The sequence below is a fragment of the Petromyzon marinus genome (assembly GCF_048934315.1).
Source record: "Petromyzon marinus isolate PM22_M1 ecotype Great Lakes invasive population chromosome 73 unlocalized genomic scaffold, UKy_Petmar_22M1.pri1.0 chr73_unloc.2, whole genome shotgun sequence".
Classification (NCBI taxonomy): domain Eukaryota; kingdom Metazoa; phylum Chordata; class Hyperoartia; order Petromyzontiformes; family Petromyzontidae; genus Petromyzon; species Petromyzon marinus.
Window position 1 is genome coordinate 167,190 of NW_027422608.1, and position 27,725 is coordinate 194,914.

General features: G+C 56.8%; 1 protein-coding gene across 4 annotated transcripts in view; it reads left to right on the forward strand.

Moving 5' to 3' along the window:
- Positions 1-496: 496 nt before the first annotated feature.
- The window catches only part of LOC116938373 (methylmalonyl-CoA mutase, mitochondrial), a 76,023-nt gene continuing 48,794 nt past the window's right edge, over positions 497-27,725 (forward strand). Inside the window, exons 1-4 of one of the 4 annotated variants that reach the window (XM_076058388.1) lie at positions 497-1,275; positions 12,149-12,406; positions 16,282-16,559; positions 19,679-24,839. In XM_076058388.1, coding sequence (XP_075914503.1) covers positions 1,111-1,275; positions 12,149-12,406; positions 16,282-16,559; positions 19,679-22,457 — 3,480 coding nt within the window. In that variant the 5' untranslated portion in view covers positions 497-1,110 and the 3' untranslated portion in view covers positions 22,458-24,839. Of the gene's footprint in view, positions 1,276-12,148; positions 12,407-16,281; positions 16,560-19,678; positions 24,840-24,869; positions 25,024-27,725 lie in introns of those variants that run through there. The other 3 variants (XM_076058389.1, XM_076058390.1, XM_076058391.1) reach the window with 3 other exon arrangements.

The window sequence follows — 27,725 nt, forward strand, 5'->3', positions numbered from 1 at the left end:
ATACACTACATTATACACTACTACACTATACACTACTACACTACACTATACACTACATTATACACTATACACTACTACACTACATTATTTACTACACTCACTGCCCTAACCACTGCACCACCGCTCACTGCGTTGCTGTCGACCAATGGGAATACTCGGGGGCCTTGACCTCCCCCCCACTCGCTCTACATCCACGTGATGCAACTTGGCCAATGATGAGGCTCAGGTTCAATATCATCTCGCCCTCGTTCAACGCCCTCTCTCTATACCACCACGTGACGTGACTCGGCCAATGAGGAGACTCAAGTTCAACAACAACCCCCCCCCGTCCACCCCCCTCTGCTCTTTCTATCGCCACGTGATGCGACTAGGCCAATGAACAGGCTGGAAATCAACATCCCCCACTGCCCCCCCTCCTCTACCCTGGCATCCCACGTGACGCGACTTGGCCAATGAGGAGAATCGCATTCTACAACCCGCCACCCCGCCTCCTCCTGCCTGACGCCCCACGTGATTCGACTTGACCAATGACGAGCCTCGGATTCAACAACACCCCTCCATCAACGTCTACGCCCCTCCTCCCTGTTATCCCACGTGATGCGGCTTGGCCAATGAAGAGACTTGAATTCAACAACCTTTCCACCCCGGCTCCTCCTCCCACGTGATGCTATTCTGCCAATGAGAAGCCCCGGCTGTAGCAAAATGGCGCCTGTGTAAAGCTGGTTGGCCTCAGGTCACCTCGCCGCTGCTGACCATTGAGAACGATGGGACCCGTCCCACGTGACAGGACTTCTGCCAATCAAAAGACTCGGCAGTAGTAAGATGGCGACCAATGGGGAGGCCTACACCGTGCTCGCCTGCCAACGCCTCGACCAATCAGAAGGGTGGGTGAGACGTCAGCTGACGAAAGCGAACGTTGATGGCTTCAGGAAGGCCGTCTAACGAATTCCGACCAATGGGGAGGCCTGGAGGTACCCCCCGACTCCTCCCTCCTTCCTCACGTGACGGAGATCGGCCAATCAGTTCCTTCAGCGGTAGTAAGATGGCGGTGAAGGAACTTGCTGGCTTCAAAGCGGCCATCTTACTACGGCCGACCTATGGGGAGGCTCGATGCCCCCCCTCCCCTTCACGGCAGCAGTAAGATGGCGGCGATGTTGTTTGGTGGCTTCAAGGCGGCCATCTTACTACGGTCCTCGTCGGGTCGTGTTGGGTCATTTGAGGAGTGATCTGTCGGGAGAAGCTTGCAGGCTGCGTGAGTTCGCTGCCGTGTTGAAGGTGAGCGGAGAGCTGTGGGTGGGTGACTCACTCACTCACCCACCCACCCACAACAACAACAACCGCCATTCGCCACTAAGTGGCGGTGACGTCACCACGACGCTTGTGCCAGGCTACGTGCACCCACTCACTCACCCACACACTCACCCACCCACTCACCCACCCATTCACTCACACACCCACTCACCCACTCTCTCACCCACCCACTCACTCCCTCACCCACCCACTCACCCACTCACTCCCTCACCCACTCCCTCACCCACTCACCCACCCACTCACCCACTCCCTCACCCACTCACCCACTCACTCACCCACTCACCCACTCCCTCACCCACTCCCTCACCCACTCACTCCCTCACCCACTCACTCACCCACTCACTCACTCACTAACTCAACCACTCACTCACCCACTCACCCACACACCCACTCACCCACTTACTCACCCAATCACTCACTCACCCACTCACACACTCACTCACTCACCCACTCACTCACCACTCACCCACTCACCCACTCACTCACCCACTCACCCACCCACTCACCCACCCACTCACTCATTCACCCACTCACTCACTCACACTCACACTCACCCACTCACTCCCTCACCCACTCACACACTCACTCACTCACCCACACACTCACCAACTCCCTCACCCACTCACTCACTCACCCACCCACTCACTCAGTCACCCACTCACCCACCCACTCATTCACTCACCCACACACTCACCCACTCACCCACTCACTCACCCACATACTCACCCACTCACTCACCCACTCACACACCCACTCACACACCCACTCACCCACCCACCCACTCACTCACCCACTCACCCACCCCACTCACCCACCCACTCACTCACCCACCCACTCACCCACTCACTCACCCACTCACTCACCCACCCACCCACCCACTCACCCACCCACCCACTCACCCACCCACTCACCCACCCACTCACCCACTCACCCACCCACTCACCCACTCACCCACTCACTCACTCACCCACTCACCCACCCACTCTCCCACTCACCCACTCACTCTCCCACTCACCCACTCACTCACCCACTCACTCACCCACCCACTCATCCACCCACTCAGCCACACACTCACCCACACACTCACTCACCCACTCACTCACTCACCCACCCACTCACCCACTCACTCACCCACCCACTCACCCACCCACTCAGCCACACACTCACCCACTCACTCACCCACTCACTCACCCACTTACCCACTCACCCACTCACTCACCCACTCACCCACCCACTCACTCACCCACCCAGCCACCCACCCACCCACTCACTCACCCACCCACTCACTCACCCACTCAATCTCCCACTCACCCACCCACTCACCCACCCACTCACCCACTAAATCTCCCACTCACCCACCCACTCACCCACTCACTCACCCACTCACTCTCCCACTCACCCACCCACTCACCCACCCACTCACCCACCCACTCACCCACCCACTCACCCACCCACTCACCCACACACCCACCCACTCACCCACCCACCCACCCACTCACCCACCCACCCACTCACCCACCCACCCACTCACCCACTAAATCTCCCACTCACCCACCCACTCACACACTCACTCACTCACCCACTCACTCTCCCACTCACCCACCCACTCACCCACCCACTCACCCACCCACTCACCCACCCACTCACCCACTCACTCACCCACTCACTCACTCTCCCACTCACCCACTCACTCACCCACTCACTCACCCACTCACTCTCCCACTCACCCACTCCCTCACCCACACACTCACCCACCCACTCACTCACTCCACCCACTCACACACCCACTCACCCACCCACTCACCCACCCACCCACTCACCCACCCACCCACCCACTCACTCACCCACTCACTCTCCCACTCACCCACTCCCTCACCCACACACTCACCCACCCACTCACCCACTCACCCACCCACCCACTCACTCACCCACTCACCCACACACTCACTCACCCATTCTCCCACTCACTCACCCACTCACCCACTCACTCACCCACCCACTCACCCACCCACTCACCCACCCAGCCACTCACCCACTCACTCACTCACCCACTCACCCACTCACTCACCCACCCAGCCACTCACCCACTCACCCACCCACTCTCCCACTCACTCACCCACTCACCCACTCACTCACCCACCCACCCACTCACCCACTCAGCCACACACTCACCCACTCACTCACCCACCCAGCCACTCACCCACCCACTCACCCACTCACTCTCCCACTCACCCACCCACTCACCCACTCACTCACCCACTCACTCACCCACCCACCCACTCACCCACTCACTCACCCACCCACTCACCCATCCACCCACTCACCCACTCACCCACTCACCCACTCACCCACCCACTCACCCACTCTCCCACTCACCCACCCACTCACCCACTCACTCTCCCACTCACCCACTCACTCACCCACTCTCTCACACACCCACTCACCCACTCACTCACTAACCCACTCACCCACCCACTCACCCACACACCCACCCACTCACCCACCCACTCACCCACCCACTCACCCACCCACTCATCCACTTACCCACTCACCCACTTACCCACTCACTCACCCACCCACTCACTCACCCACTCACCCACTCACACACCCACTCACCCACCCACCCACCCACTCACCCACCCACCCACTCTCCCACTCACCCACTCACTCATCCACCCACTCACTCTCCCACTCACCCACTCACCCACTCACTCTCCCACTCACCCACCTCACCCACCCAGCCACACACTCACCCATTCTCCCACTCACTCACCCACTCACCCACTCACTCACCCACCCACTCACCCACCCACTCACCCACTCACTCACTCACCCACTCACTCACCCACTCACTCACTCACCCACACACTCGCCAACTCCCTCACCCACACACTCGCCAACTCCCTCACCCACACACTCACTCACCCACTCACTCACCCACCCACTCACTCACCCACTCACTCACCCACTCACTCACTCACCCACTCACCCACTCACCCACCCACTCACCCACCCACTCACCCACCCACTTACCCACTCACCCACTCACTCACCCACTCACTCACCCACTCACTCACCCACTCACTCACCCACTCAGCCACCCACTCACTCGCACCCACCCACTCACCCACCCACTCACCCACTCACTTACCCACTCACCCACCCACTCTCCCACTCACTCACCCACCCACCCACTCACCCACCCACTCTCTCACTCACCCACTCACTCACCCACCCACTCACTCTCCCACTCACCCACTCACTCACTCACCCACTCTCTCACACACCCACTCACCCACTCACTCACCCACTCACCCACCCACTCTCTCACACACCCACTCACTCACCCACTCACCCACCCACTCACCCACTCACTTACCCACTCACCCACTCACCCACCCACTCACTCACTCTCCCACTCACCCACCCACTCATCCACTCACCCACTCACCCACCCACTCATCCACTCACCCACTCACCCACCCACCCACTCACCCACCCACCCACCCACTCACCCACCCACTCACCCACCCACTCACCCACCCACTCACCCACTCACTTACCCACTCACCCACCCACTCTCCCACTCACTCACCCACCCACCCACTCACTCACCCACCCACCCACTCACTCACCCACTCACCCACTCACTCACCCACCCACTCACTCTCCCACTCACCCACTCACTCACCCACTCTCACACACCCACTCACCCACTCACTCACTCACCCACTCACTCACCCACTCTCTCACACACCCACTCACCCACTCACTCACCCACTCACCCATCCACTCACCCACTCACTCACCCACTCACCCACCCACCCAGTCACCCACCCACTCACCCACCCACTCACCCACTCACTCACCCACTCACTCACTCTCCCACTCACCCACTCACTCACCCACTCACTCACCCACTCACTCTCCCACTCACCCACTCCCTCACCCACACACTCACCCACCCACTCACTCACCCACTCACCCACTCACACACCCACTCACCCACCCACTCACCCACCCACCCACTCACCCACCCACCCACCCACTCACTCACCCACTCACTCTCCCACTCACCCACTCCCTCACCCACACACTCACCCACCCACTCACCCACTCACCCACCCACCCACTCACTCACCCACTCACCCACACACTCACTCACCCATTCTCCCACTCACTCACCCACTCACCCACTCACTCACCCACCCACTCACCCACCCACTCACCCACCCAGCCACTCACCCACTCACTCACTCACCCACTCACCCACTCACTCACCCACCCAGCCACTCACCCACTCACCCACCCACTCTCCCACTCACTCACCCACTCACCCACTCACTCACCCACCCACCCACTCACCCACTCAGCCACACACTCACCCACTCACTCACCCACCCAGCCACTCACCCACCCACTCACCCACTCACTCTCCCACTCACCCACCCACTCACCCACTCACCCACTCACTCACCCACCCACCCACTCACCCACTCACTCACCCACCCACTCACCCATCCACCCACTCACCCACTCACCCACTCACCCACCCACTCACCCACTCTCCCACTCACCCACCCACTCACCCACTCACTCTCCCACTCACCCACTCACTCACCCACTCTCTCACACACCCACTCACCCACTCACTCACTAACCCACTCACCCACCCACTCACCCACACACCCACCCACTCACCCACCCACTCACCCACCCACTCACCCACCCACTCATCCACTTACCCACTCACCCACTTACCCACTCACTCACCCACCCACTCACTCACCCACTCACCCACTCACACACCCACTCACCCACCCACCCACTCACCCACCCACCCACTCTCCCACTCACCCACTCACTCACCCACCCACTCACTCTCCCACTCACCCACTCACCCACTCACTCTCCCACTCACCCACTCACCCACCCAGCCACACACTCACTCACCCATTCTCCCACTCACTCACCCACTCACCCACTCACTCACCCACCCACTCACCCACCCACTCACCCACCCACTCACTCACTCACCCACTCACTCACCCACTCACTCACTCACCCACACACTCGCCAACTCCCTCACCCACACACTCGCCAACTCCCTCACCCACACACTCACTCACCCACTCACTCACCCACCCACTCACTCACCCACTCACTCACCCACTCACTCACTCACCCACTCACCCACCCACTCACCCACCCACTCACCCACCCACTTACCCACTCACCCACTCACTCACCCACTCACTCACCCACTCACTCACCCACTCACTCACCCACTCAGCCACCCACTCACTCGCACCCACCCACTCACCCACCCACTCACCCACTCACTTACCCACTCACCCACCCACTCTCCCACTCACTCACCCACCCACCCACTCACCCACCCACTCTCTCACTCACCCACTCACTCACCCACCCACTCACTCTCCCACTCACCCACTCACTCACTCACCCACTCTCTCACACACCCACTCACCCACTCACTCACCCACTCACCCACCCACTCTCTCACACACCCACTCACTCACCCACTCACCCACCCACTCACCCACTCACTTACCCACTCACCCACTCACCCACCCACTCACTCACTCTCCCACTCACCCACCCACTCATCCACTCACCCACTCACCCACCCACTCATCCACTCACCCACTCACCCACCCACCCACTCACCCACCCACCCACCCACTCACCCACCCACTCACCCACCCACTCACCCACCCACTCACCCACCCACTCACCCACTCACTTACCCACTCACCCACCCACTCTCCCACTCACTCACCCACCCACCCACTCACTCACCCACCCACTCACTCACCCACTCACCCACCCACTCACCCACTCACCCACTCACCCACCCACCCACTCACCCACTCACTCACTCACCCACTCACTCACCCACTCACCCACCCACCCACTCACCCACTCACTCACCCACTCACTCACCCACCCACTCACCCACCCACTCACCCACCCACTCACCCACTCACTCACCCACTCACTCACCCACCCACTCACTCACCCACCCAGCCACACAAGTTATCCATTAGACGCAAATTCCACCCTCTCTGTCCTCACTGAGAACCCTCTTTGCCCTCTGCGGCAGTGTGCAACATGAAGACAAAGGTCCCCCGTGTAGCCTCGTGCAGGCTGCAGGGGCAAGTGCCGTGGGCATCAAAGCACCGCGCCCGGCCGCTTTTGTATCCCCCCAATTGGCGATGTTCACTAGCCACAGCCTCACCAGGTACTCATTTGAGGCTGCGTCGACCTAGGGGAGGACCGGGGCCGGTTCAGATAATCGTCACTGGTGGTGTTGGCCGTGAGCGGGAATCGAACCCGGGTCGCCAGGTTCATAGTGCAGCGTAGCGCTAACCACTACACTATCGCTCCCCACACACACAGTGACACACACAGTGACACACACACAGTGACACACACAGACACACAGACACACACACATAGACACATAGACAGACACACACACAGACAGACACACACACAGATACACACACACAGATACACACACACAGATACACACACACAGATACACACAAAAGACAAAGACAAAGATCCCCCGTATAGCCTTAACAGACTGTAGGGGCAAGTGCTGTTAGCGAGCACCTATGAAGGCCGGAACGGTACACGAGGGGGTGGGTGGCCAGCACCACGCCCGACCGCCTTTGTCTCCCTAGTGACGATGTTTACACACCACACCAGGTACTCATTTGAGGCTGAGTCGACCTAGGGGAGGCCCGGGACCGGTTCAAATAATCGTCACTGGTGTTGGCCGTGAGCGGGAATCGAACCCGGGTCGCCAGGTTCATAGCGCAGCGTAGCGCTAACCACTACACTATCGCTCCCCACACAGATACACACACACACAGACACACACACAGACACACACACACAGATACACATACAGATACACACACACAGACACACACACACAGACACACACACACAGACACACACAGATACACACACACAGATACACACACACACAGACACACACACACAGATACACACACAGATACAGATACACACACACAGACACACACACACACAGATACACACACACACAGATATACACACACACAGATACACACACACAGATACACACACACACAGACACACACACACACAGACACACACACAGACACACACACACACAGATACACACACAGATACACACACACACAGACACACACACACACACACAGATACACACACACAGATACACACACACACAGACACACACACACAGACACACACAGATACACACACACAGATACACACACACACAGACACACACACACAGATACACATACAGATACACACACACAGACACACACACACAGATACACACACACAGATATACACACACACAGATACACACACACAGACACACACACAGACACACACACACAGACACACAGACACAGACACACACACACACACAGACACACACACAGATACACACATAGACACATAGACAGACACACAGACGCACACACACATAGACACACAGACACACACAGATACACACACACAGATACACACACACATGCACACACACACACAGATACACACACAGATACACACACAGATACACACAGACACACACACACAGATACACACACAGATACACACACAGACACACACACACAGATACACACACAGACACACACACAGACACACACACAGATACACACACAGATACACATACACAGATACACACACACAGATACACACACAGACACAGATACACACACAGATACACACAGATACACACACAGATACACACACACAGATACACACACAGACACAGATACACACACACAGATACACACACAGACACACACAGATACACACACAGATACACACACAGACACACGTAGACACACACACAGACACACATAGACACACACAGATACACACACAGATACACACACAAACACACATAGACACTCACACAGACACACACACAGACACACACACACAGACAAATACACACACAGATATACACACACACAGATACACACACAGATACACACACAGACACACACACACAGACACACACAGATACACACACACAGATACACACACACATAGACACACAGACACACACAGATACACACACAGATACACACACACATAGACACACACAGTCACACACAGACACACACACACACACAGACACACACATAGACACATAGACAGACAACAACAACCGCCATTCGCCACTAAGTGGCGGTGACGTCACCACGACGCTTGTGCCAGGCTATGTGCACCCTGAGGCCACGTGAAGTGTCGAACGCCCGCTGGCAGGAGGTCACGGGGCAGACCCAGGTGCCACGGGTCGACTGACTGAGATGACTGGCTGATGCACCACCTGTGCCCCCTACTGTGCCAACCTGCTGTGCTTTAGCCACCCGGCGCTCCGCTCGTTGTTGTGAGCGTCGCTCCTCAGCCCTCCGTTGTTGTTGGAGGGCGACTGCCTCCAACTGCCCAGTAGCATCCTTCACGAGCCTCCTCCACAGAGGCCGATCTTGACACCGCTGGTACCAGTCATCGGCAAGTCCACTCAGCTCCACGTCCTCCTGTACCACATCACTCCATCTCCTCACATAGACACACACACACAGACACACACACACACAGACACACACACACAGACAGATACACACACAGACACACACATAGACACATAGACAGACAGACACAGATACACACACAGATACACACACACACAGACACAGATACACACACAGACACAGATACACACACAGATACACACACACAGATACACACACAGACACAGATACACATACACAGATACACACACACACAGACACACATACAGATACACACAGACACACACAGATACACACACACACAGACACAGATACACACACACACAGACACACATACAGATACACACACAGACACACACAGATACACACAGATACACACACACAGATACACAGACACACAGATACACACACACAGATACACACACACAGATAAACAGACACACACACAGACACAACAACAACAACCGCCATTCGCCACTAAGTGGCGGTGACGTCACCACAACGCTTGTGCCAGGCTATGTGCACCGTGAGGCCACGTGAAGTGTCGAACGCCCGCTGGCAGGAGGTCACGGGGCAGACCCAGGTGCCACGGGTCGACTGACTGAGATGACTGGCTGATGCACCACCTGTGCCCCCTACTGTGCCAACCTGCTGTGCTTTAGCCACCCGGCGCTCCGCTCGTTGTTGTGAGCGTCGCTCCTCAGCCCTCCGTTGTTGTTGGAGGGCGACTGCCTCCAACTGCCCAGTAGCATCCTTCACGAGCCTCCTCCACAGAGGCCGATCTTGACACCGCTGGTACCAGTCATCGGCAAGTCCACTCAGCTCCACGTCCTCCTGTACCACATCACTCCATCTCCTCACATAGACACACACACACAGACACACACACACACAGACACACACACACAGACAGATACACACACAGACACACACATAGACACATAGACAGACAGACACAGATACACACACAGATACACACACACACAGACACAGATACACACACAGACACAGATACACACACAGATACACACACACAGATACACACACAGACACAGATACACATACACAGATACACACACACACAGACACACATACAGATACACACAGACACACACAGATACACACACACACAGACACAGATACACACACACACAGACACACATACAGATACACACACAGACACACACAGATACACACAGATACACACACACAGATACACAGACACACAGATACACACACACAGATACACACACACAGATAAACAGACACACACACAGACACAACAACAACAACCGCCATTCGCCACTAAGTGGCGGTGACGTCACCACAACGCTTGTGCCAGGCTATGTGCACCGTGAGGCCACGTGAAGTGTCGAACGCCCGCTGGCAGGAGGTCACGGGGCAGACCCAGCAGGTGCCACGGGTCGACTGACTGAGATGACTGTGGCTGATGCACCACCTGTGCCCCCTACTGTGCCAACCTGCTGTGCTTTAGCCACCCGGCGCTCCGCTCGTTGTTGTGAGCGTCGCTCCTCCGCCCTCCGTTGTTGTTGGAGGGCAGCTGCCTCCAACTGCCCAGTAGCATCCTTCACGAGCCTCCTCCACAGAGGCCGATCTTGAATGCCGCATAGATCCAGGCGGTACCGGTCCAGCTCCTGACAGAGGAGTGGGCAGCCTCTCCTCTGCAGTGAGCGTTGGAACATTCCACGTGGCCACACGAAGTGGCTTTTCGTTGATTCTGGAGGAGCCCCGAGGGTAGAGATTCAATCTCCTGGCTCTGCCAAATGGCGTTTGGCCAGGAGACGTCATAGACGCCTGTCCCCCCGGGGCCTCCGGCACAAGCTTATTAGTTAGATATTTCAGTTTAACTCGTGGTTTCATGGTAATTTCCTGAAGTTGGAGGGGTTGCCAGCCCCTCGCACCCGTCCAGAGCCCCCGTTTAGCCACTGTGGTGGTCACAGACGCCATGAGGGGAGAGGGCCAATCGGAATTGGCCCTCCCCCCACAGCACTGTCCACGACAGAGTTGCCCGTCCGGCACCGCGAGGAGGTAGGGGGTTGTTTTGCCGGACGTACACACACACACACACAGATAGACACACTGTGTAATCTCTCTCCCCACATCTTCTCCCCCCCCCTCATCTCCCCCCCCCCCATCTCCCCCACCACCACCATCATCACCACCATCATCACCATCACCACCACCATCACCATCTGCTCCAGGCTTCCGTCATGCTCCTCCGAGGCTGTGGGAGGAGGCTCCCACTGGTCGTGTCGACTCATCGCTGCCTCTCATCACCACCATCACCACCATCACCACCACCACCACCACCATCATCATCATCACCACCATCACCACCACCACCACCACCATCATCATCATCACCATCATCAACACCATCATCATCGTCGTCGTCAAAGTCAAAGCCATCAGTGCCACTGCATCCGCAGTGGGCTGAACTAGCCAAGCAGCAACTGAAGGTATGTGAAACAATCACCACCACCACCATCACCACCACCACCACCATCATCATCACCACCACCATCAGCATCACCATCAAAAACAACAACCGCCATTCGCCACTAAGTGGCAGTGACGTCACCACGACGCTTGTGCCAGGCCACGTGCACCTTGAGGCCACGTGGAGTGTCGAACGCCCGCTGGCAGGAGGTCACGGGGCAGACCCAGCAGGTGCCACGGGTCGACTGACTGAGATGACTGAGATGAGTGGCTGATGCACCACCTGTGCCCCCTACTGTGCCAACCTGCTGTGCTTTAGCCACCCGGCGCTCCGCTCGTTGTTGTGAGCGTCGCTCCTCCGCCCTCCGTTGTTGTTGGAGGGCGACTGCCTCCAACTGCCCAGTAGCATCCTTCACGAGCCTCCTCCACAGAGGCCGATCTTGACACCGCTGGTACCGGTCATCGGCAAGTCCACTCAGCTCCACGTCCTCCTGTACCACATCACTCCATCTCTTCTCTAGCCCGTGCCGCGCCCGTTTAGCCCCCTCGATCCGGCCGAACAAAAGCTGATAGTAATAGGTGTGGTGCTGCAGGTTACTTTTTTGATGGAGTTAAATAGAGATTTGTGATCGTGGGCCATTGAAGCAGACTCCGTCTCCTCAGCAACCCGCGACCATCACCCATCCTTGCAGCGCCTCACGGCTCTCCGAACCTCCGAGCGAAGGCTGCGGTAAGCCTCCTCATTCTCTGACGTGGGATTCTGTAGCCGATGACAGTGGGCCTGTCGCTTTTTCTCAACCATCCTGAACAACTCCTCTGTCATCCAGGGTGTCTGGGGAGGTCTGGACCGCGTACCCAAAGCAGCCATTGCAGCTGCATGAGCCACAGTCCTAAACCTCGCCCATTTACCCTCGACATCAGGAGGAGTCGGGGACGATGCCAACCCCAGCTGCAAGCGTTGATGAAATTCTCGCTTGCAACTTTCATCAGATAACTGAGACCAGGCCACTTTAGGTTGGAATGGGGTCCTGGGTGTACACCCACCGCCGGAGTGGAAGAATGGCAGGCACATCTTACAGATGACTAGTCGATGGTCAGAGGGCAGATCAGCTCCACGGTAGGTCCTGGTGTCAAGGACATGGGCTCGCATCCGCTGGTCCGTCACTATGTAGTCCAGCAGATGTTCTTGCTTGGACCCGGCATGCATCCACGATGTTGTGTGGATACGCCGATGCCGGAACAGCGTGTTGGTAATTACAAGCCCATGGGCTGCACAAAAATCTAGCAGCCTCCTACCGTTGTTATTGAGCTGATCTGGCCCATGCCCTCCAATCACTCCAGACCAGGTGCCAGCATCATGACCAACTTGGGCATTGAAGTCGCCCAACAAGATGACTCTATCCCGAGGGGCCACTTTAGCCAGCACCTGTGACAGGAGGTCATAGAAGGCATCTGACTCATCGGCCTTGCCTGCATCCCTCCACTGATTTTCGTCTTCAGTGGGGGCATAAGCAACCACGACCACCACTCCTCGCCTCCGGTTGATGGGAAGGCGAGCCCAAAGTAGCCTGGGGCTCACAGCTTCCCACACCTCACCGCCACGCTCCCACGCCCCCTTCATTCTTTTGTTCAGAAGAAGACCCACACCCTGTTGTTTGGCAGTAATCTGCCCCGAGTAGAGGACTGACCACCCCTCATGGTGGCAGGAGCCAGAGCCGGTCCACCGGACCTCCTGAATGCCACAGAGATCCAGGCGGTACCGGTCCAGCTCCCGACAGAGGAGTGGGCAGCCTCTCCTCCGCAGTGAGCGTTCGAACATTCCACGTGGCCACACGAAGTGGCTTTTCGTTGTTTCTGGAGTAGCCCCGAGGGTTGAGATTCAATCTCCTGGCTCTGCCAATTGGGGTTTGGCCAGGAGACGTCATAGACGCCTGTCCCCCCGGGGCCTCCGGCACAAGCTTATTAAGTAGATATTTTAGATGTGAAGGTGGAGGGGTCACCAGCCCCTCGCACCCATCCATAGCCCCCATTGGGTCACTGTGGTGGTCACAGACGCCATGAGGGGAAAGGCCAATCGGAATTGGCCCTCCCTCCACAGCATTGTCCACGACAGAGTTGCCCGTCCAGTACCCTCACCACCACCCTCACCACCACCCTCACCACCACCAACCTCACCACCATCACCACCATCATCACCACCACTATCACCACCACCATCACCACCATCATCACCACCACTATCACCACCACCATCACCACCATCATCACCACCACCATCACCACCATCACCACCACCATCACCACCACCATCACCACCACCATCACCACCATCATCATCACCACCACCATCACCACCCTCATCACCACCATCACCATCACCACCACCATCATCACCACCATCACCATCACCACTATCACCACCACCCTCATCACCACCACCATCACCACCATCATCACCACCATCACCACCATCACCACCCTCATCACCATCACCACCATCACCACCATCACCACCATCATCACCATCACCACCACCCTCACCACCACCACCACCACCCTCACCACCACCACCACCACCACCCTCACCACCATCACCACCACCATCACCACCATCACCACCACCAACCACCACCACCGTCACCACCCTCACCACCACCCTCACCACCACCACCCTCACCACCACCACCACCACCCTCACCACCACCACCACCACCACCCTCACCACCATCACCACCACCACCACCACCAACCACCACCAACCACCACCACCGTCACCACCACCCTCACCACCACCACCACCACCCTCACCACCATCACCACCACCATCACCACCACCATCACAATCACCACCACCACTATCACCACCATCACCACCCTCACCACCACCACCATCACCACCATCACCATCACCACCATCACCACCATCACCACCATCACCACCCTCACCACCACCACCACCCTCACCACCACCACCACCACCCTCACCACCACCACCACCATCACCATCACCATCTCCACCACCATCACCACCACCATCACCACCACCATCACCACCACCATCATCACCACCATCACCACCATCACCACCACCATCATCACCACCATCATCACCACCATCACCACCACCATCACCATCACCACCACCATCACCACCACCATCACCACCATCACCACCACCATCATCACCACCATCACCACCATCACCACCACCATCATCACCACCATCATCACCACCATCACCACCACCATCACCACCATCACCACCACCATCATCACCACCATCACCACCATCACCACCACCAACCACCACCACCGTCACCACCCTCACCACCACCCTCACCACCACCACCCTCACCACCACCACCACCACCATCACCATCACCATCTCCACCACCATCACCACCACCATCACCACCATCACCACCACCATCATCACCACCATCACCACCATCACCACCACCATCATCACCACCATCATCACCACCATCACCACCACCATCACCATCACCACCACCATCACCACCACCATCACCACCACCACCATCACCACCATCACCACCACCACCACCATCATCACCACCATCACCACCACCATCACCACCATCACCACCACCACCACCACCCTCACCACCACCCTAACCCTCACCACCACCACCACCACCACACTCACCACCCTAACCCTCACCACCACCACCACCACCCTCACCACCACCACCACCACCACCCTCACCACCACCCTAACCCTCACCACCACCACCACCCTCACCACCCTCACCACCACCACCACCACCACCACCCTCACCACCACCACCACCACCACCCTCACCACCACCCTAACCCTCACCACCACCACCACCCTCACCACCACCCTAACCCTCACCACCACCACCCGCAGGGCGTCTCTCCGGAGACTCTCATCTGGGCCACGGCCGAGGGCATTGCGGTTAAACCAGTGTACACTCGCCATGATGTCCCGCCCTCTCTCCGTGATGGCGGTGATGGTGGTGGTGGTGATGGTGGTGGTGGCGGTGGTGGTGGTGGTGGTGACGACCCACTGCCCGGGGTATTTCCCTACACGCGGGGCCCACACGCCACCATGTACACCCACCGGCCATGGACCGTGCGGCAATACGCTGGTTTTAGCACGGTGGAGGAGAGCAACACGTTTTACCGGTGAGGCGCTCGCTCTCACCGCTCGCTCGCTCACTCGCTCACCGCTCAGCCACTCACTCAGCCACTCAGCCACTCACCTACTCACTCACCGCTCGCTCGCTCACTCACCGCTCACTCACTCAGCCACTCACTCACTCAGTCACTCACCTACTCACCCACTCGCTCGCTCACTCAGTCACTCACCGCTCGCTCACTCACTCAGCCACTTACTCACTCAGTCACTCACCTACTCACCCACTCGCTCGCTCACTCAGTCACTCACCGCTCGCTCACTCACTCAGCCACTTACTCACTCAGCCACTCAGCCACTCACTCAGCCACTCAGCCACTTACTCACCGCTCGCTCACTCACTCACCGCTCACCCACTCACTCACTCACTCACCGCTCACTCACTCGCTCACTCAGCCACTCACTCACTCACTCAGCCACTCAGCCACTCAGCCACTTACTCACCGCTCACTCACTCACCGCTCACTCGCTCACTCACTCACCGCTCACTCAGCCACTTACTCACCGCTCACTCAGCCACTCACTCACTCAGCCACTCACTCAGCCACTCACTCACTCAGCCACTCACTCACTCACTCAGTCACTCATCCACTCACTCACTCAGCCACTCACTCACTCAGCCACTCACTCGCTCACTCGCTCACTCACCACTCACTCACTCAGCCACTCACTCACTCAGTCACTCAGCCACTCAGCCACTCACTCACTCAGCCACTCACTCACTCAGCCACTCACTCACTCAGCTACTCACTCACTCAGCCACTCACTCACTCAGCCACTCACTCACTCACTCAGCCACTCACTCACTCAGCCACTCACTCACTCACTCAACGCTCACTCAGCCACTCACTCACTCACTAAGCCACTCAGCCACTTACTCACCGCTCGCTCACTCACTCACTCACCGCTCACTCACTCACCACTCACTCAGCCACTCACTCACTCAGCCACTCACTCAGCCACTCACTCACTCAGTCACTCAGCCACTCAGCCACTCACTCACTCAGCCACTCACTCACTCAGCCACTCACTCACTCACTAAGCCACTCAGCCACTTACTCACCGCTCGCTCACTCACTCACTCACCGCTCACTCACTCACCACTCACTCAGCCACTCACTCACTCACTCACCGCTCACCCACTCACTTACTCACCGCTCACTCGCCCACTCACCACTCACTCACCGCTCACTCACTCACTCAGCCACTCACTCACTCACTCAGCAACTCACTCACTCACTCAGCCACTCACTCAGCCACTCACTCACTCACCACTCACTCACTCAGCCACTCACTCACTCACCACTCACTCAGCCGCTCACTCAGCCACTCACTCAGCCACTCACTCACTCAGCCACTCACTCACCGCTCACTCGCTTACTCACTCACCACTCACTCGCCACTCACTCACTCACCCACTCACCCACTCACTCACCGCTCACTCACTCAGCCACTCACTCACTCAGCCACTCACTCAGCCACTCACTCACTCAGCATTCACTCACTCAGCGACTCAGCCACTCACTCAGCCACTCACTCACTCAGCACTCACCACTCACCCACTAACTCACTCACCCACTCACTCACTCACCCACTCATTCACCACTCACTCAGCCACTCAGTCATTCACACACTCGCCACATACAGAGGGAGAGCCATAGATTATCTGTCTCTCTCTGTCTCTCTGTCTCTCCCTGTCTCACTCTCTTTGTGTCTCTGGGTCTCTGTGTCTCTGTGTCTCTCTGTCTCTCTGTGTCTCTGTCTCTCTGTCTCTCTGTCTCACTGTCTCTCTCACTGTGTCTCTCTGTCTCTCTCTTTCTCTCTGTCTCTCTGTCTCACTGTCTCTCTCACTGTGTCTCTGTGTCTCTGTGTTTCTGTCTCTGTCTCTCTGTGTCTCTGTGTGTCTGTGTGTGTCTCTGTGTCTCTGTGTCTCGCTGTTTCTCTCACTGTCTCTCTCTGTGTCTCTGTGTCTCTCTGTCTCTCTGTCTCTGTGTGTCTCTGTCTCTCTCACTGTGTCTGTGTGTCTCTGTGTCTCTGTCTCACTGTCTCTGTGTCTCGGTGCCTCTCTCTGTTTCTCTCTGTGTCTCTGTGTCTGTGTGTCTCTGTCTGTGTCTCTCTCTGTGTCTGTGTCTCTGTGTGTCCAGGGCCAACATCCTAGCTGGACAGCAGGGTCTGTCTGTGGCCTTTGACCTCCCCACTCACCGTGGCTATGACTCTGTGTCTCTGTCTCTCTGTGTCTCTCTCTGTGTCTCTGTGTGTCTGTGTCTCTCTCTCTCTCTGTGTCTCTGTGTCTGTGTGTCTGTGTGTCTCTCTGTGTCTGTGTGTGTCTCTCTCTGTGTCTCTGTATCTCTGTGTCTCTCACTGTGTCTCTGTGTGTCTCTGTGTCTCTGTGTCTGTGTCTCTCTGTGTCTCTGTCTCTGTGTCTCTGTCTCACTGTCTCTCTGTGTCTGTGTGTCTCTGTGTCTCTCAATGTGTCTGTGTCTCTCTGTGTCTCTCTCTCTGTGTCTTTCACTGTCTCGCTGTGTCTCTCTCTCTGTGTCTCTCACTGTCTCTCTGTCTCTGTGTCTCTGTCTCTCTCTGTGTCTCTGTGTGTCTCTGTGTCTCTCTCTCTCTGTCTCTCTCTCTGTGTCTCTGTCTCTCTGTGTCTGTCTGTGTGTGTCTCTGTGTCTCTGTGTCTCTGTCTCTGTGTCTCTGTCTCTGTGTCTCTGTCTCTCTCTGTGTCTCTGTGTCTCTCTGTGTCTCTGTGTCTCTCACTGTGTGTCCAGGGCCAACATTCGTGCTGGACAGCAGGGTCTGTCCGTGGCCTTTGACCTCCCCACTCACCGTGGCTATGACTCCGTGTCTCTGTGTCTCTGTCTCTCTCTGTCTCTGTGTGTCTGTGTGTCTCTGTCTCTCTGTGTCTCTCTGTCTGTGTGTCTCTGTGTGTCTCTCTCTCTGTGTGTCTGTGTCTCTGTGTGTCCAGGGCCAACATTCGTGCTGGCCAGCAGGGTCTCTCCGTGGCCTTTGACCTCCCCACTCACCGTGGCTACGACTCTGTGTCTCTGTCTCTCTGTCTCTGTGTCTCTGTCTCTGTGTCTCTGTCTAACTCTCTCTGTGTCTCTGTGTCCAGGGCCAACATTCGTGCTGGCCAGCAGGGTCTGTCCGTGGCCTTTGACCTCCCCACTCACCGTGGCTACGACTCTGTGTCTCTCTGTCTCTGTGTCTCTCTCTGTGTCTGTGTCTCTCTGTGTCTCTCTGTGTGTCTCTCTCTCTGTGTCTCTGTGTCTCTCTGTGTCTCTCTCTGTGTCTGTGTGTCCAGGGCCAACATTCGTGCTGGACAGCAGGGTCTCTCCGTGGCCTTTGACCTCCCCACTCACCGTGGCTACGACTCTGTGTCTCTGTGTCTCTGTGTCTCTCTCTGTCTCTCTGTGTCTCTGTGTGTCTCTGTCTGTGTGTCTCTCTGTGTCTGTGTGTCTGTGTCCAGGGCGAACATCCTAGCTGGACAGCAGGGTCTGTCCGTGGCCTTTGACCTCCCCACTCACCGTGGCTACGACTCTGTGTCTCTGTCTCTCTGTCTCTGTGTCTCTCTCTGTGTCTCTGTCTCTGTGTCTCTGTGTCTCTGTGTGTGTCTCTGTCTCTCTGTGTGTGTCTCTGTCTCTCTGTGTGCCTCTCTCTGTCTCTGTGTGTCTCTGTGTCTCTCACTGTGTCTCTCTCTCTCTGTGTCTCTGTGTCTGTGTGTCTGTGTCTCTCTCTGTCTCTGTGGCTCTCTCTGTCTCTCTGTCTCTCTGTGTCTGTGTCTCTGTGTCTGTGTCTCTGTGTCTGTGTCCAGGGCCAACATTCGTGCTGGCCAGCAGGGTCTGTCCGTGGCCTTTGACCTTCCCACTCACCGTGGCTACGACTCTGTGTCTCTGTGTCTCTGTGTCTCTCTCTGTCTCTCTGTGTCTCTGTGTGTCTCTGTCTGTGTGTCTCTCTGTGTCTGTGTGTCTGTGTCCAGGGCGAACATCCTAGCTGGACAGCAGGGTCTGTCCGTGGCCTTTGACCTCCCCACTCACCGTGGCTATGTCTCTGTGTCTCTGTGTCTCTGTGTGTGTCTCTGTCTCTCTGTGTGTGTCTCTGTCTCTCTGTGTGTCTCTCTCTGTCTCTGTGTGTCTCTGTGTCTCTCACTGTGTCTCTCTCTCTGTGTCTCTGTGTCTGTGTCTCTGTGTCTCTCTCTGTCTCTGTGGCTCTCTCTGTCTCTCTGTCTCTCTGTGTCTGTGTCTCTGTGTCTGTGTCCAGGGCCAACATTCGTGCTGGACAGCAGGGTCTGTCCGTGGCCTTTGACCTCCCCACTCACCGTGGCTACGACTCCGTGTGTCTCTGTCTCTGTGTCTCTGTCTAACTCTCTCTGTCTCTGTGTCTCTGTGTCTCTGTTCAGGGCCAACATCCTAGCTGGACAGCAGGGTCTCTCCGTGGCCTTTGACCTCCCCACTCACCGTGGCTACGACTCTGTATCTCTCTGTCTCTGTGTCTCTCTGTGTCTGTCTCTCTCTCTGTGTCTCTGTGTCTCTCTCTGTGTCTCTGTGTCTCTCTCTGTGTGTCTCTGTGTCTCTGTGTCTGTGTCCAGGGCCAACATTCGTGCTGGCCAGCAGGGTCTGTCCGTGGCCTTTGACCTCCCCACTCACCGTGGCTATGACTCTGTGTCTCTGTCTCTCTGTGTGTGTGTCTCTCTGTCTCTCTGTCTCTGTGTCTCTCTCTGTGTCTGTGTCTCTCTGTGTCTCTCTCTGTGTCTCTCTCTGTGTCTCTGTGTGTCTGTGTCTCTGTGTCTGTGTCCAGGGCCAATATTCGTGCTGGACAGCAGGGTCTCTCCGTGGCCTTTGACCTCCCCACTCACCGTGGCTACGACTCTGTGTCTCTGTGTGTGTGTCTCTCTGTGTCTCTGTGTGTCTCTGTGTGTCTCTCTCTGTATCTGTGTGTCTCTCTCTGTCTCTGTGTGTCTCTGTCTCTCACTGTCTCTCTCTGTGTCTCTCTCTCTGTGTCTCTCTCTGTGTCTCTGTGTCTCTCTGTGTCCAGGGCCAATATTCGTGCTGGACAGCAGGGTCTGTCCGTGGCCTTTGACCTCCCCACTCACCGTGGCTACGACTCTGTGTCTCTCTGTGTGTGTCTCTCTGTGTATCTGTGTCTCTCTCTGTCTCTCTGTGTCTCTGTGTGTCTCTGTCTGTGTGTTTCTCTGTGTCTGTGTGTCTGTGTCCAGGGCCAACATCCTAGCTGGACAGCAGGGTCTCTCCGTGGCCTTTGACCTCCCCACTCACCGTGGCTACGACTCTGTGTCTCTGTCTCTCTGTCTCTGTGTCTCTGTCTCTGTGTCTCTGTCTAACTCTCTCTGTGTCTCTGTGTCCAGGGCCAACATTCGTGCTGGCCAGCAGGGTCTGTCCGTGGCCTTTGACCTCCCCACTCACCGTGGCTATGACTCTGTGTCTCTGTCTGTCTCTCTCTGTGTCTCTGTCTCTGTGTCTCTGTCTAACTCTCTCTGTGTCTCTGTGTCCAGGGCCAACATCCTAGCTGGACAGCAGGGTCTCTCCGTGGCCTTTGACCTCCCCACTCACCGTGGCTACGACTCTGTGTCTCTGTCTCTCTGTCTCTGTGTCTCTGTCTCTGTGTCTCTGTCTAACTCTCTCTGTGTCTCTGTGTCCAGGGCCAACATTCGTGCTGGCCAGCAGGGTCTGTCCGTGGCCTTTGACCTCCCCACTCACCGTGGCTATGACTCTGTGTCTCTGTCTCTCTGTGTGGCTCTCTCTGTGTCTCTCTCTGTGTCTCTCACTGTCTCTCTCTGTGTCTCTCTCTGTGTCTCTGTGTCTCTGTCTAACTCTCTCTGTGTCTGTGTGCAGGGCCAACATTCGTGCTGGCCAGCAGGGTCTGTCCGTGGCCTTTGACCTCCCCACTCACCGTGGCTACGACTCCGTGTGTCTCTGTCTCTGTGTCTCTGTCTAACTCTCTCTGTCTCTGTGTCTCTGTGTCTGTGTGCAGGGCCAACATTCGTGCTGGCCAGCAGGGTCTGTCCGTGGCCTTTGACCTCCCCACTCACCGTGGCTACGACTCTGTGTGTCTGTGTGTCTCTGTCTATCTGTGTCTCTCTCTGTCTCTGTGTCTCTGTGTCTGTGTGTCTGTGTCTCTGTGTCCAGGGCCAACATTCGTGCTGGCCAGCAGGGTCTGTCCGTGGCCTTTGACCTCCCCACTCACCGTGGCTACGACTCTGTGTCTCTGTGTGTGTGTCTCTCTGTGTCTCTGTGTGTCTCTGTGTGTCTCTCTCTCTGTATCTGTGTGTCTCTCTCTGTATCTGTGTGTCTCTCTCTGTCTCTGTGTGTCTCTGTCTCTCACTGTCTCTCTCTGTGTCTCTCTCTCTGTGTCTCTCTCTCTCTCTGTGTCTCTGTGTCTCTCTGTGTCCAGGGCCAACATTCGTGCTGGCCAGCAGGGTCTGTCCGTGGCCTTTGACCTCCCCACTCACCGTGGCTACGACTCTGTGTCTCTGTCTCTCTGTCTCTGTGTCTCTCTCTGTGTCTCTGTCTCTGTGTCTCTGTGTCTCTGTGTGTGTCTCTGTCTCTCTGTGTGTGTCTCTGTCTCTCTGTGTGTCTCTCTCTGTCTCTGTGTGTCTCTGTGTCTCTCACTGTGTCTCTCTCTCTGTGTCTCTGTGTCTGTGTGTCTGTGTGTCTATGTGTCTGTGTCTCTCTCTGTCTCTGTGGCTCTCTCTGTCTCTCTGTGTCTGTGTCTCTGTGTCTGTGTCCAGGGCCAACATTCGTGCTGGCCAGCAGGGTCTGTCCGTGGCCTTTGACCTCCCCACTCACCATGGCTATGACTCTGTGTCTCTGTCTCTCTGTGTGGCTCTCTCTGTGTCTCTCTCTGTGTCTCTCACTGTCTCTCTCTGTGTCTCTCTCTGTGTCTCTGTGTCTCTGTCTAACTCTCTCTGTGTCTGTGTGCAGGGCCAACATTCGTGCTGGCCAGCAGGGTCTGTCCGTGGCCTTTGACCTCCCCACTCACCGTGGCTACGACTCCGTGTGTCTCTGTCTCTCTGTGTCTCTCTGTCTCTGTGTCTCTCTGTGTCTCTCTCTGTGTCTGTGTCTCTCTGTGTCTCTCTGTGTCTCTCTCTGTGTCTGTGTGCAGGGCCAACATTCGTGCTGGACAGCAGGGTCTGTCCGTGGCCTTTGACCTCCCCACTCACCGTGGCTATGACTCTGTGTGTCTCTGTCTCTCTCTCTCTGTCTCTGTGTGTCTCTCTGTGTCTCTGTGTCTCTGTCTAACTCTCTCTATGTCTCTGTGTCTCTCTCTGTGTCCAGGGCCAACATTCGTGCTGGACAGCAGGGTCTCTCCGTGGCCTTTGACTTCCCCGCTCACCGTGGCTACGACTCTGTGTATCTGTGTGTCTCTGTGTCTCTCTGTGTCTCTGTGTGTCTCTGTCTGTGTGTCTCTCTGTGTCTGTGTGTCTGTGTCCAGGGCCAACATTCGTGCTGGCCAGCAGGGTCTGTCCGTGGCCTTTGACCTCCCCACTCACCGTGGCTACGACTCTGTGTGTCTCTGTCTCTCTGTCTCTCTGTGTCTCTGTCTAACTCTCTCTGTGTCTGTCTCTGTGTGTCTCTCTCTCTGTGTGTCTGTGTCTCTGTGTGTCCAGGGCCAACATTCGTGCTGGCCAGCAGGGTCTGTCCGTGGCCTTTGACCTCCCCACTCACCGTGGCTACGACTCTGTGTCTCTGTGTGTGTGTCTCTCTGTGTCTCTCTCTGTCTCTGTGTGTCTCTGTCTCTCACTGTCTCTCTCTGTGCAGGGCCAACATTCGTGCTGGCCAGCAGGGTCTGTCCGTGGCCTTTGACCTCCCCACTCACCGTGGCTACGACTCTGTGTCTCTGTGTCTCTCTCTGTCTCTCTGTGTCTCTGTGTGTCTCTGTCTGTGTGTCTCTCTGTGTCTGTGTGTCTGTGTCCAGGGCCAACATTCGTGCTGGACAGCAGGGTCTGTCCGTGGCCTTTGACCTCCCCACTCACCGTGGCTACGACTCTGTGTCTCTGTGTGTCTCTGTCTAACTCTCTCTGTGTCTCTGTCTCTGTGTCTCTGTCTCTGTGTCTCTGTGTCTCTCTCTGTGTCTCTGTGTCTCTGTCTAACTCTCTCTGTGTCTGTGTCCAGGGCCAACATTCGTGCTGGCCAGCAGGGTCTGTCCGTGGCCTTTGACCTCCCCACTCACCGTGGCTACGACTCTGTGTCTCTGTCTCTCTCTCTGTGTCTCTGTGTGTCTCTGTGTCTCTGTGTGTCTCTCTCTGTGTCTCTGTGTCTCTGTCTAACTCTCTCTGTGTCTGTATGCAGGGCCAACATTCGTGCTGGCCAGCAGGGTCTGTCCGTGGCCTTTGACCTCCCCACTCACCGTGGCTACGACTCCGATGATCCCCGCGTCGCTGGCGACGTTGGAATGGCCGGGGTCGCCATCGACTCCATTGAGGACATGAAGCTCCTCTTTCAGGTGTCTCTCTGTGTGTGTCTCTGTGTGTGTCTCCGTGTGTCTCCCTGTCTCTCTGTCTGTGTGTGTGTCTCTGTCTCTCTGTGTGTCTCTGTGTGTCTCCGTGTGTCTCTGTCTCTGTGTGTGTCTCTGTGTCTCTGTCTCCCTGTCTCCCTGTCTGTGTCTCTGTCTCCCTGTCTCTCCCTGTGTCTCTGTGTGTCTCTGTGTGTCTCTCTCTGTGTCTCCCTGTCTCTGTCTCTGTGTCTCTCTCTGTGTCTCCCTGTCTCCCTGTCTCCCTGTCTCTCTGTGTCTCTGTGTCTCTGTCTCCCTGTCTCCCTGTCTGTGTCTCTCTGTCTCCCTGTCTCCCTGTCTGTGTCTCTGTCTCCCTGTCTGTCTCTATGTGTGTCTCTGTCTCTGTCTCCCTGTGTCTCTGTGTCTTTGTGTGTCTCCCTGTGTCTCCTGTCTCCCTGTCTCCGTGTCTCCCTGTGTCTCTGTGTCTTTGTGTGTCTCCCTGTCTCCCTGTGTCTCCTGTCTCCCTCTCTGTGTCTCTGTCTCCCTGTCTGTCTCTCTGTGTGTCTCTGTCTCCCTGTGTCTCTGTGTCTCCCTGTCTCCCTGTGTCTCTGTGTGTGTCCCTGTCTCCCTGCCTCCCTGTGTCTCTGTGTTTGTCTCTGTCTCCCTGTCTGTGTCTCTGTGTGTGTATGTCTCCCTGTGTCTCTGTGTGTGTGTCTCCCTGTCTGTGTCTCTGTGTTGTCTCTGTCTCCCTGCCTGTGTCTCTCTGTCTCCCTGTATCCCTGTCTGTGTCTCTGTGTCTCTCGCTCTGTCTCCCTGTCTCCCTGTGTCTCTGTCTCCCTGTCTGTGTCTCTGTCTCCCTGTGTCTCTGTCTCCCTGTCTGTGTCTCTGTCTCCCTGTCTGTGTCTCTGTCTCCCTGTGTCTCTGTCTCCCTGTCTGTGTCTCTGTCTCCCTGTCTCCCTGTGTCTCTGTCTCCCTGTCTGTGTCTCTGTCTCTCTGTCTCCCTGTCTCCCTGTCTGTGTCTCTGTCTGTGTCTCTGTCTGTGTCTCTGTCTCCCTGTCTCCCTGTCTGTGTCTCTGTCTCTCTGTCTCCCTGTCTCCCTGTCTGTGTCTCTGTCTCCCTGTCTCCCTGTGTCTCTGTCTCCCTGTCTGTGTCTCTGTCTCTCTGTCTCCCTGTCTCCCTGTCTGTGTCTCTGTCTGTGTCTCTGTCTCTCTCTCTGTCTCTCTCTCACTGTCTCTCTCTGTCTCTCCCTGTCTCTCATTCTGTCTGTCCCTGTCTCTCCGTCTCTCTCTCTCCCCGTCTCTCACTGTCTCTGTCTCTCCCCGTCTCTCTCTCTCCCCGTGTCTCTCTCCGTCTCTCTCCCCGTGTCTCTCTCCCCGTGTCTCTCTCCCCGTGACTCTCTCCCCGTGTCTCTCTCCCCGTGTTTCTCTCCCCGTGTCTCTCTCTCCCCATCTCACCCCGTGTCTCTCTGTCTCTCTGTCTCTCTCACTGTCTCTCTCTCTGTCTCTCTCCCCCCGTGTCTCTCTCCCCACGTGTCTCTCTCTCCCCGTGTCTCTCTCTCGAAGTGTCTCTCTCCCCCCGTGTCTCTCTCTCCCCGTGTCTCTCCCCGTGTCTCTCTCTCCCCGTGTCTCTCTCTCTCCCCGTGTCTCTCTCTCCCCCCGTGTCTCTCTCCCCACGTGTCTCTCTCTCCCCGTGTCTCTCTCTCGAAGTGTCTCTCTCCCCCCGTGTCTCTCTCTCCCCGTGTCTCTCCCCGTGTCTCTCTCTCCCCGTGTCTCTCTCTCCCCGTGTCTCTCCCCGTGTCTCTCTCCCCGTGTCTCTCTCTCCCCGTGTCTCTCTCCCCGTGTCTCTCTCTCCCCGTGTCTCTCTCCCCGTGTCTCTCTCCCCGTCTCTCCCCGTGTCTCTCTCCCCGTGTCTCTCTCACCCGTGTCTCTCTCTCACATGTCTCTCTCTCCCCGTGTCTCTCTCCCCGTGTCTCTCCCCGTGTCTCTCTCTCCCCGTGTCTCTCTCTCTCCCCGTGTCTCTCTCCCCGTGTCTCTCTCTCCCCGTGTCTCTCCCCGTCTCTCTCCCCCCGTCTCTCCCCGTGTCTCTCTCTCCCCGTGTCTCTCTCTTTGTCTCTCTCTCTCCCCGTGTCTCTCCCCGTGTCTCTCTCCCCGTGTCTCTCTCTCCCCGTCTCTCTCTCCCCGTGTCTCTCTCACCCCGTGTCTCTCTCTCCCATGTCTCTCTCTCCCCGTGTCTCTCTCTCTCCGTCTCTCTCTCTCTCCGTCTCTCTCTCTCTCCGTCTCTCTCTCTCTCCCCGTGTCTCCCCGTGTCTCTCTCCCCGTGTCTCTCTCTCCCCGTGTCTCTCTCCCCGTGTCTCTCTCTCCCCGTCTCTCTCTCTCCCCGTGTCTCTCTCCCCGTGTCTCTCTCTCCCCGTGTCTCTCTCCCCGTCTCTCTCTCTCTCCGTCTCTCTCTCTCTCCCCGTGTCTCCCCGTGTCTCTCTCCCCGTGTCTCTCTCTCCCCGTGTCTCTCTCCCCGTGTCTCTCCCCCCGTGTCTCTCTCCCCGTGTCTCTCTCCCCGTGTCTCTCTCTCCCCGTGTCTCTCTCCCCGTGTCTCTCTCTCCCCGTGTCTCTCTCCCCGTGTCTCTCTCCCCGTGTCTCTCTCTCGCCGTGTCTCTCTCCCCGTGTCTCTCTCTCCCCGTGTCTCTCTCTCCCCGTGTCTCTCTCTCCCTCTCTCTCTCT